This window comes from Austrofundulus limnaeus, unplaced genomic scaffold, assembly GCF_001266775.1.
Source record: "Austrofundulus limnaeus strain Quisiro unplaced genomic scaffold, Austrofundulus_limnaeus-1.0 Scaffold237, whole genome shotgun sequence".
Classification (NCBI taxonomy): Eukaryota; Metazoa; Chordata; class Actinopteri; order Cyprinodontiformes; family Rivulidae; genus Austrofundulus; species Austrofundulus limnaeus.
In genome coordinates, this window is record NW_013952639.1 from 387,780 (window position 1) to 399,713 (window position 11,934).

Here is an 11,934-nt window from a genome sequence, read left to right on the forward strand (position 1 = left end):
TTGTAATTCTTTTGAGTAAAAACATCCATCCATCCATCCATCCATCCATCCATCCATCCATCATCCATCCATCCATCCATCCATCATCCATCCATCATCCATCCATCCATCCATCCATCATCCATCCATCCATCCATCCATCATCCATCCATCATCCATCCATCCATCATCCATCCATCTTCCATCCATCATCCATCCATCCATCCATCCATCATCCATCCATCCATCCATCCATCCATCATCCATCCATCCATCCATCCATCCATCCATCCATCATCCATCCATCCATCCGTCCATCCATCATCCATCCATCATCCATCCATCATCCATCCATCCATCCATCCATCATCCATCCATCATCATCCATCATCCATCCATTGTCCATCCATCCACCATCCATCCATCTTCCATCCATCATCCATCCATCCATCCATCCATCATCCATCCATCCATCCATCCATCCATCATCCATCCATTCATCCATCCATCCATCCATCCATCCATCCATCCATCCATTCATCCATCCATTCATTAATTTGAATTCCCTTTTTTAAAACTGCAGGAAAACAAAAACAGAAGCTAAATATCAGCTGCACAAACGTTTGTGTATGTTTAAAGTTGCATGAGAAGTAAATGGGAGCACATTACTTAATACATTACATTACTAACTTTGCTGAAGCAGCTGTTTGGAAACTTCTCTGGCTGTGACTGTATATTTAGCGTTTGCACACACACCAGCTACGAGAGTTAGCACTGTTTTCATTTATTGTGTTGTTTCCTGTGTTCAGAATACAGAGCAGCTACTCGGCACTACAGAGGATCAACCAGGATCTGGAGGAAAAGATTCACAGAGATGTAAATGTCTGAACTTGTGTGTGCATGTGTGTGTGTGTGTATATCTGCACAGCTCTGCTCAGTGATGCAAATGTTTCCTACTTGTCAAAGAAGAAAGAGAAGCATGTGAGCAAGTCACGGTTTGTGGAGATGGAACAGAACACTCAGAGGTCCAGATTGAGCCTCAATCCCCCCGCTGTTTGTGCCACTGACATTAATTACGGCTTATTACGATTGGCTGTCCTCCTTCTACTGGCAGAGGGATAGCTAACCCATTGTTCCTCAGAGCAGCACACCTCGCATAATTTGTCAGATGCTGCTTTTGCTTGTGGAAAGATAGAATTACCAAGTCTGCTGGAGAACACTGTAACCATCAGGTGTCTTCGCTGGTGAATAGACAGTTTGAAAAACGCTCACCACATTGGTTTTCTAAACCACGAGATAATCATCGTTATGACTGCGACATTGCTGTGAACACAATGTGAGACACCCAGGTATGGAGAAGGAAAAGAAGCTAAAAGGTCACCCGGCGTTCTGAGTGAACAAAATTGGTCATTTAAAAAAAAACGAAACTGCTCTTTTTTTTCTTTTTTGCCTCTCTTTGTGAGAAGAGCTCTGATCGGATGTTAGGGATTCGCCTCACGTAGCGCCTCCTCAAAGGTTAGAGGGGTGCTGAGTAAGTCTCACTGCAATCGTAAAACTTGTTTACTCCAGAGGTGCCACAAACCCATCTGACCCCTGGGCCCCTGCACAACTAGGGAGAATGTAATTACAAGACAGATAAACACGAGTGTCTGAGGCTTTACTCACAGGCCTCTCCAAACAGGTAAAACTGCACACCATCAGCTAAAGAGAAGATCCACTTTACAGCTGCTTTGTATCGGAAATAATACACATTTCAGGGAATGTTAGAAATATTAAAACACCTATAAAGATCCAAGATGGCCGCCCCAGCCAATTGAGCTCTGTAAACACAAAAAATGGCTTTAATTCAATCAGTTATACAGATTTGGTTTTGTAGAATAACATACTCTCTGGCCACCCGTTTCAGATGTTATCATCCATTAAATGGACATTTTTAGCTGTTATCAGTCCCACAGAATGGTTTCAGACTGTCAGCTGGTTAGTATGAAGCATGAAGACACTAAGGTTTTTTATGCAATCTGGTTAATACGAGGCTTAAAACCACTAAGGTTAATTTTAGAGAAACTGACATGGGCTACGATGAGGTAGGCCGGACTCCGGCGGTAGCAGATTGTTGCATTCCAACGTATATGGCACTGGTAACCCACTAGGGGGCACTGTCGGGACAGTCTGAAGCCATTCTATGGGACTGATAACCGCTAATAACGTCCATTTAATGGACTGATAACAGGGGTGTCACTAGGTCTTAAGGACAAGGGGGGCTTAGCCCCCAGGAGACACTCAGAATTTTTGTATATTATTTGTATTGTGTGTGTGTGTGTGTGTGTGTGTGTGTGTGTGTGTGTGTGTGTGTGTGTGTGTGTGTGTGTGTGTGTGTACATACTGTACATATATGAACAAATGGAATGGATTGGATAACAACGCACCAAAGAGGATTTCTACCTTACACTAAAAAATAAAGGGAATCTGACAGATTTATGATAAAATATTTTAGTTAATAATGAAATATTAAATGGTTATTTATTCTGACCACATCATATTGTATTTTTGTAAAAAAATTTTTTACACCAAAATAATTGAGGGGGGCTTTAAAATATTTTAGGGGGCTCCAGCCCCCCTAAAATAGGCCTAGTGACGCCACTGACTGATAACATCTGAACTGGCTGCTCTGGTATGAAAGGATGCGGGTGACATGCATTCCTTCAAAGAACGCTTGGCTTTAAATTTTAAAAATAAAGACTTACTGAGAGTTCACAAAGTGCGTTTCCCAAAATAAGAATGTGCTTAGCAGGGACTACAGACGTTTCGGTCCATAAATAACCTATAAAGTACAAAAGTTTCTTTCTGCCACTTCAATTGCAAAGTGGTTTCCGTATTTTTTTTTTCTATTTGAAGCGCTGGTATATTCTGTTTATTAAAGTTTTATGATCAATCAGACAGAAACTGTGGGGAGAAAAACACAAACTCTGAAAAGGGAATCTTCTCAACCTACAGAAAACCACAACCTCAGTGTTATTTTCTTTCTTAATTTTTTTTCCCTACATGAAAATTTCTTGCCATTTGACAGGTAACACAAAAATGGTTCCTTTTTGACCGCCTGCATAGACGTTTATACTCTTTCCTTATTGGGAGCACAGTCTGAGCCAGAAATAAAACCCCACAAACAGCAAACCGTGGTTATAATTTTAGCTTGAAAACATAAAAAAAATCAACCTACAGCTTTTTCTCTCTCTCTCTTTCTGTTGCTGCTGTTCTACATGTAAAGTACACCACGAACACGGCTGCAAACGTGTTCCCTAGAGGAAGTTCCTAATTACTAACGAAGCCTTGTGCTGATTTTCTTCAGTCTCAGCACCACGATGATGAAAAACGAGCTCTGAGCAGAGAAATCATCGTCCTCAACAACCACCTGATGGAGGCCAAGCTCACCATCGAGAAGCTGCAGGAGGACAACGTGAGTCTCCTGAATGAGCTGAACGTTTGGACGGCTAATCAGGGGCGCCAGCAAGGGGGGGCTTGCTGGCCCCCCCAGTGGCCCCCATAGTTTTATCCTCTTGAGTACCCAGGTTTTTCCTTTTTCAATTCTCCTACCTATTTAGGAATAGAACCTCATAAATATAAAATCAAACACTGATTTTTTTAAACAATTAAGAGGTAAAAACATTATTTTTTTAAAATAAAAAATTTAATTAAAATGAAAATGTAGCACCTCTGAATAAGGACAAACAGACCAGTCTAAAACCAATGTTCCCAAATAAAGATGGAGGTTCTCATGAGGTTATATTCATANAAATAAAGATGGAGGTTCTCATGAGGTTATATTCATAGATGTATTTTTAATCAAATATTAATTAAATAGTTTAAATAATTATATAATAAATATAAAATTAGGCAGTACAGTGGCACAGTTGGTAAAGCAACATGTTGCCTCTAGAAGGTTGCTAGATCAACTTTCTGTTCTGTGTTTACATGTTCTCCCTGTGCAGGAGTGGGTTTTCTCCAGGTACTCCAGTTTTCTCTCACAGACCAAAATCACATTTATTAAAACAAATATAATATAAAAAGGTAAATAACTTAATAGTTTGTGATAATACTACAGTAGATGCTTGTTTTAGTCTTTATTTGAAGTTTTGGGGTTTTTATAAGTACAGTTTTTCTTCACAAACGTAAACATCAACAAGCAAACAAAACTTTTAACACAAAAGGTGATGGCTTTAAAATTTAAAAGCTTGTTGCTTGTCTTTAAAATATATATTTTGACATTTTTAAATAAAATGACATCACAGCAATCATTTTTGAAGTGAAGCTTCCCCATCATGTTTAAAATTTAATTCATTTGAACCTCACAGTCACCATAAAATATTAATACACCCAGTTCTGTTTCTATTGCTTAACAGATACATTTATTCCACTTGACCTATAGAATACTCACATTAAGTGTTTTCCTATGTAGCTATGTAGGTAAAAGTCTGTTTAACAACCTGTTAAAATACACAAGAATGCAGGAACATTTACTTCTTTCAAATTTTTCTGGGGCAGGACCCATGTCGACATAGATTAACAATAGTGTGAGTGCTGAATCAACATTTACACAAACTTATATAAATACATGAAATATGAATATAAATGACACAAATGATAAATAATAGAGCTCAGTGTGTGTTTCTGAAGAAGTGATTCTCAGAGGAGTTTCATCTCTCTCTGGTTGTGTTGTTGTGTGTCCCTCTGCAGGATGTGTACAGAAAAGACTGTAACCTGGCTGTTCAGCTGCTGCAGTGCAACAAGTCTCTGTACAGAGCCCAGCTCTCTGAGGTGAGCCCCGCACCGCTGCACGCTTTAAGACCAGAAGCTTTCAGAGCTTTTCGTGCTGACATTTGACTTGGATGCATAAAAATGCAAAACTTTTTTTTTTTCATACTTGAGCTGCGTGGTATGAGTGAGTGGTTTAAGAAGCAGCGCTAAGCTGAAATATAGGCAGGAATAAAAAAGAGAAAATTGCTGCCTCGACTGTAAGCAGAGGGTCATCTTGTCCTGCGAGAGCCAGAAAAGATAAGAGAAGAGACCTGGCAGAGTGATGGAACAGGAAGTCACGTCAGGACTGACTGAGACACAGAGGAGGAATTAAAACAAGCAACCTTCACCTCAGAGACATGAAAAATATACTGTTATACACTGTAAATAAAAAGACTAAGATTATTAATTATGTTGAGAAATAATGAAGAAGTTTTGGTCAAACCTTTTCAATAAAACCTTGGAAAAAAAATCTCAAGACCTCAGGGCACATGTTTTAAATTCCTCTCAGCAAATCAAATTTTAGCTCTGACAAACCGACTGACTTACAGCCATTTTTGTGTTTTCTAAATGAATTCGCTGTGGCGGCCATCTTGAATTTGGTTAACATTAATCAGCTGTAGGCAAACGTCTAAGGATTATTTCCTGGAAGTTTCATTAAAACCCATCAAATGGTTCATGAGATATTTGGCTAACAGACTGCTGTGTTTTGACATTTTGTTGAGTTATTTTTAGTGTGCTCTGTCTATGAACAGGACTCATTTCCTAATTTTTACTCTTTGATGATCTAAATCCTGAATGGAAAGTCTGATTTTAAAAGAACTAAACTGTTTTTGAAGAATATAATAAAAATAATACTTTTTAAAAATGCTGTATTAACATTGAATTTTAAGCAAAGGTGCTGCTAGTTATTGGCAAAATTTTAAACAAACATGTAGTGCAGTTTGTTAAAACATATGTATATATCTTTTTTTGTTTCTTTTTTATTCATTTTAGCTTTTGCTCACCTATTTACACATTTAGCTTTTAGCTAGTGTTTGGCTACATTAGCTTTTAGCCAGCCTTTTTGCTACCTATAGTGTTCTTTTTCTTTTAGGTCTAACACAGTGGTGTCCAAAGTGTGGCCCGGGGGCCATTTGTGGCCCCTGACATCAGTTCAAGAATTATACTAATTTGTACCCCCGGCTCAGGTGTTTCTATTTTTTTATTAGGACAAAATGATCACAAAGTAAAATCTTCTTCCAATAACAAACATTGGTAACAATATCAACTAGACATGGGTTTTTACGATGTAAAAACAAGTGTGCATTGCCATGTAGCTTGTCATTGCAGCATGGCTTTGCCTGCAGCATTGGACTTGCAGAATGAACTTTGACCAGGATGAAATATGTTTTCTAAACCAGCTTGTGCCTGTCACGTCAGCAGGTGTTTGTAATTAAGGTAATTGAGTGACAATATGAACTTTGAAGAGATTTTTGTTCAAGTTGCAGTAGCTGGATTTGAACCCTGATCTCCCACATGAAAGCCCACAGTGCTCATCATGAGACTATAGGAGATGTGGCAGAGGACAATACCAGGGATTAGATTGTATGTATACAGAAAACATTTACCTTGCCAATGCAATTATTGACACTTAAGTGCAATATATTAGAGCAATGGGACAACATAGACAGTATTAAGTAAAACATCAAAATACAATCATATTAATATTGTAATCACTGAACTACTGAGTTTAAATATTATAAAACTATGGTGCAGTACTATATTGTGTAGAGGCAGCAGGGGGCAGTATTGGACCAATACAAGGCTCCATTGACTGCCATTATAATTTATTAAACATTAATATTTCAAAAAACTATAAGTTTTACAGGCACCAAAAGGCATAGCCATCATTTGGCACAGGGGCTTTACAGATATAAATTACAATGGCAGCTCTAGGACAAAGTATGCAGGAGGAGGAGCATGGCAAAGTTGAGATGACTTGGATGGGAAACGAATCACAATAGTGTGCATTGCATTGGCAATGCACACTGATTATTTGTCTTTAAATAACCAGACTCTTAGCTTTAGTGACTTCTACTGAAAAGCTGATTTTGCTGCACTCCAATCTGCTTTAAATTAATTTGTTAAATTTGTCTGAATACAGCAAGCATTTTCAAAATAAGAGACCTAAATCCTCATTTTATTGATCAGAATTGACTAAACTGGGTTATTTTTTTCCACAATTGAAACCTAGAAAATTGCAAAATTTCTTTCAATAAAGGGAAATCCTGCAAAACACTTTTAAACTTCTGGACCTAGATTAATTTACTCATCCATTTCCAGCAATAAATCTGACTACTTTATTTGTTTAATTAAATTTTTCAATGCTTAGTTTATTGTTGAGCAGGTAAAGGAAAACTATTGGTCCTCAAGTCCTTCTGACTTCATGATTTTGGCCGATGTGACAAAATGTTTGGACACCCCTGGTCTAACATCTCAGTTTTGGCTACTTTAGCACTTTTTAGCAACCATTCAGCTGTAAGAAGTGTGTGTCTGAAACCTGAGCCGGCTCTGCTGCGGGTTGTTGTGAACAGAAAGCCTGTTTGGTATCGATGAGAGCTCTAACTTTAGATCAGCTTGGCTCCGCTTTCTGCTGCATCAGCCGTGGGCCCTGAGCCTTCCCCCGTGTCAGTGAACAGCTGGCAAACGTCCACGAGGTTAAAGAATGCCTCGCCGCATGAGACGGCCGCATGAAGGTATGGATGGAAGCAAAACCACGCCTGCGTACAAACAGCTCATCCAGAGGCGTGCACGGCTGAGGTTCCATCGTGAAGCAGAAAGCTGTGACGCCGGCTCTCTGACCAAACATGAAGAGGGTCAGAGGCTGCTCGTGTAATCGCTGTACGATCCTGTGGGTGGAAGCTAATCGAAACAATATTGATGAACGCTGCTGCTGCTGCTGCGCTGTGGAGAAATGCTGTGGCTCTTCAGCGCCCACTGAAGTGCTTCAGTCGCTTGTTTTGCAGCAAAACAAGCACAGAGAGGGTTTGAAACGTGCCTGAACCCACAGAAAGCTGAGCAGGACTTTCAACAAAACAAATGTAGAGAAAAATGTACAGAGATTAATTAATCTGTCGTTATTTCTCTGGCTCTCATTAAAAAAGCGATATTGTACAATTAGCACGTAGCCTGTTGCTATGGGAAGATGATGGAAGCTTTCTTACAGAGAAACGCTCAAATTAGAACAAAGGCTTTTATTGTCACATCCAGAGTCTATTCTTATCTTCTTCTGAGGTTCTTCGTGTCACAGAAGACGACACGTTTAATCACCAACACCGCCACTCCAAAGACAAGTTATCACTGATGTTCCTTCTGAAAGCTGTGGCACACTGACACACTTACAGCCACAAATAAGGACGACAACTAAAGAAAAGGAAGTAACATATTATCATCTGCTCAAAACACGTCAGCTTTGGGTTTATTGTGTGGAAAGAGAAAAACATGCATTTTTAGAAAAGATGCAGCTTGAATTCTGAGAGCTGAATGACTTTGTTGGAATTTGTTGAAGGAAGTGAAACCGACACGTTAAAAACTGAAACAATCAGAATGAAAGATAAAATGTGCAAAATAAAGATGGATGGATGAATGGATGGATGGATGCTGAATGGATGGATGGATGATAAGTGGATGGATGGATGATGGATGGATGGATGGATGACAAATGGATGGATGGATGATAAGTGGATGGATGGATGATGGATGGATGGATGATGGATGGATGGATGATGAATGGATGGATGATAAATGGATAGATGATGGATGGATGGATGATGAATGGATGGATGATAAATGGATAGATGATGGATGGATGGATGGATGAATGATAAATGGATGGATGAATGATAAATGGATGGATGGATGATAAATGGATGGATGGATGATAAAAGGATGGATGGATGATAAATGGATGGATGGATGATAAATGGATGGATGAATGATAAATGGATGGATGATAAATGGATGGATGGATGATAAATGGATGGACGATGGATGGATGGATGATAAATGGATGGATGGATGGATGGATGGATGATGGATGGATGGATGATGAATGGATAGATGATGGATGGATGATAGATGGATTATGGATGGATGGATGATGGATGGATTATGGATGGATGAATGGATGGATTGATGATGGATGGATTGATGATGGATGGATGATGAATGGATGGATGGATTGTTGGATGATAAATGGATGGATGGATTATGGATGAATGGATGGATGGATGATGGATGGATTATGGATGGATGGATGGATGAATGATGGATGAATGGATGGATGGATGATGGATAGATGGATGATAAATGGATGGATGATGAATGGATGGATGGATGGATGGATGATAGATGGATGATGGAAGGAAAACTAAAAGCTAAAATTAGCACATGCTAAGACCAGCAGAACAGCAGCTAAAAGCTAAAAATGAAACAAAACAAGGTTTTTAAGGAATTGAAGAGATCTACATTTTTATCAGAACAAAATGTCAACATTTAAATAATAAAAAGTTAATTTGTTGAACAAGCTGACTGATTTGACAGCCGAATGACTGAAACAGCTAAATGTATGAGGAAATTGTAAGTCCAATTGAGGAATTTGAAGATAGCCATCCTTCATTAGTCTATCACCTCACCGGTACCACAGCATGATACTACCACCACCATGCTTATAGCTACAGTGTTCTCAGGTTTAAAAGCCTCGTCTTCATTCTTCCTCATCGTTGGCAAAAAGCTCAGTCTTTGTCTTGTCTGACCATAAAGCTTTTCTCCACTGAGGGGGCTTTTATTTTTTTACCCCCTCAGTCAATTTCCTTTCATCTGAGAGTGACAGATGAGTATTGATCAATGCGATGAGTGCTGCCGAACAAATCCTCTGTGTTGATTTGAATCATTGGTGACTAAATCTGAGCCAGGATGAAGCTGCATGTTTGCTTCCATCTGTGCAGAAACTTTACGGCACGTTTTCCTCTGACACTTCCAGCTGCCCGCGGACTTTCAGGAGCGCCTGACGGTGCACCTGGAGGAGGCTCCTCTCTGCCACGACTACCCCGACTCCGCCTCCCTCATGGCCGACGTGCTGGAGAAGCCCGACGAAGCCTGCAGCAGCAGCCAGGTGTCCCGTTCCCCCAGCCCCCAGGCCCAGGAGCACACGTTCATCCTGGAGCGACTGGGCCCCGAGGAGCGCCTCGGGCTCCGCGCCGCCTACAAATCGGACCTGTACAGCAGCGACACGGCCCTGTACTGCCCCGACGAGCGACACCGCGAGCGGAGGCCCAGCATGGACGTGCACGGCTACAGGACGCTGCTGTACGGGCCTCAGAACTCCACCGACAGCACCCCGGAGGAGGGCTCCGTGGGGCTGAGGGACGGCTTCTCCCAGGAGCATTTCGACAAGTTCCCCGCCGCGCTGGGCGGAGCCTCCAGCTCCTACTCCAGCTTCAGCGGCGAGGGGTCCGAGGACAAGGGCAACAACCCGCCCAGCAGCGCGGCGTCCTCGCCCCGCCACCACTCCCTCTACATGGAGTGGAGGGACGCGGGGGACTACGAGAGGAAGAGCGACTCGTCCTGGGAGAGGGACAGCCCCGGGAGCTTCTCCAACGCTCACCCCTTCCAGCAGAGCGAGCTGAGCCACCACCAGAACGGCAGCTCTCCGGTCTACAGCCGCACCATGTCCTCGTGTTTCAGCGAGCCCTACGAGCCGCTGCCTCCGTCCTCGTCCCCGAGCGTGGCCTACGGGGACAGCCGCCGCGGGAGCATGTTGGCCCCCGAGGAGGAGGAGCTGATCAGCCGGTGGCGGCAGCTCAGCGTGGAGGACCTGAGCGCCCACTCGTACCGCAGCCCCGGCCGGGCCTCGCCGTACAGCTTCTCCGAGCAGCACTTCTCCGTCCGCCCGGCCAAGATCCGGCTCGGCCCGCTCTACAGCAGCTTCCAGGAGGGGGCCGACTACTACCGCCACCAGGGAGCGGACGCCGTGGACCCAGCGTGGGCGGCCGCCAGCCCCGAACGCAGCCCGGGTCTGCGGCAGGCCCATAGCCAGGCCCACCTGTACCGGGCCGAGGACGGCCAGGGCTCCGAGCACAGCCTCTACCACTCGGGGAGCTCCAAGGACAGGGAGGGCGGCGCGGCGGCTGCGGGCCAGAGCGCCGACTACATGGAGCCCAGCCCCAACAGCTCCACCGAGTCGCTCCACCACAGGTCCCTGGAGATGGCCGCCGAGCTGCAGCACTACCAGGTGGTGGAGATGCACAGCATGCCCGCTCAGGTGGGCCAGCCGCCGCAGACCCCACCCCCTCCCTCGCCCTACAACCAGAAGTTTGGCTCGTTGGGGCTTTCCAGGAAGGACAGTCTGACCAAGGCCCAGCTTTACGGAACTCTCCTGAACTAAACCCAACCAGGTGTCACCTTTAACCACGGCCTCGGTGCGCTCCGCCCTGCTGCTAACCTGGAAACGGTCCCGAGGAGCGGATACTTCCTGAAGATGTAACCGCAGACCCCTCCAGAGTCCTGACGGCTTACAGTGGAAACGTCCGGTGGAAGTGAGTCCAAAGGGAACGGGCAGGGGGAGGAGCCTGCCGTCCCTTCAAATGTAATAAAGAAGTTTATGTATCGAAGTTACAGCTGTATAAATTATAGTAAAAATTCAGTGATATATTTGATATGTAGTCGTTAGAAAGGGATTCGTTCAAAACAAGTTCAGACCTTCTTGACATTCATGGAACTTGTGTATAAATAAAAACGCTGCTGCTGACGCCATATGGAAATTCACAGTTCAGTTTATTTTTAACCGGCTGAAACCTTGTGAGGTTCGGTTAAACGTGGGAAATTAAACACAAACCGATACTTTAGATGACAAACGTACTTTTGTTTTTTCTTGTTCACTGCAAAAAATGTCCTTCTAACCAAGTTTTTAAATCTTATATCAGCCAAAAAGTCTTTTTGATCTTGTTTTCAGACTGATTTACTAAACAAGAACTGATTGTGTAAGAATAATCATCTTGTTTTCAGAATGTGTAAGATTATTTGTCTTGTTAGTCTGAAAATTTGACTCAAATTACAGGTCCTTCTCAAAAAAATTAGCATATTGTGATAAAGTTCATTATTTTCTGTAATGTACTGATAAAC

The 11,934-nt window shown here is 42.6% G+C and overlaps 1 protein-coding gene across 5 annotated transcripts in view; it reads left to right on the plus strand.

The window, feature by feature from the left end:
• Window positions 1-11,587, plus strand: part of si:dkey-174m14.3 (brain-enriched guanylate kinase-associated protein) — a 45,868-nt gene extending 34,281 nt beyond the window's left edge. For all 5 annotated transcript variants that reach the window (XM_014019980.1, XM_014019984.1, XM_014019982.1 and 2 more), the window contains 4 exons: window positions 789-855; window positions 3,326-3,433; window positions 4,711-4,791; window positions 9,794-11,587. In XM_014019980.1, coding sequence (XP_013875434.1) covers window positions 789-855; window positions 3,326-3,433; window positions 4,711-4,791; window positions 9,794-11,197 — 1,660 coding nt within the window. In that variant the 3' untranslated portion in view covers window positions 11,198-11,587. The remainder of the gene's footprint in view (window positions 1-788; window positions 856-3,325; window positions 3,434-4,710; window positions 4,792-9,793) is intronic.
• Window positions 11,588-11,934: the final 347 nt, after the last annotated feature.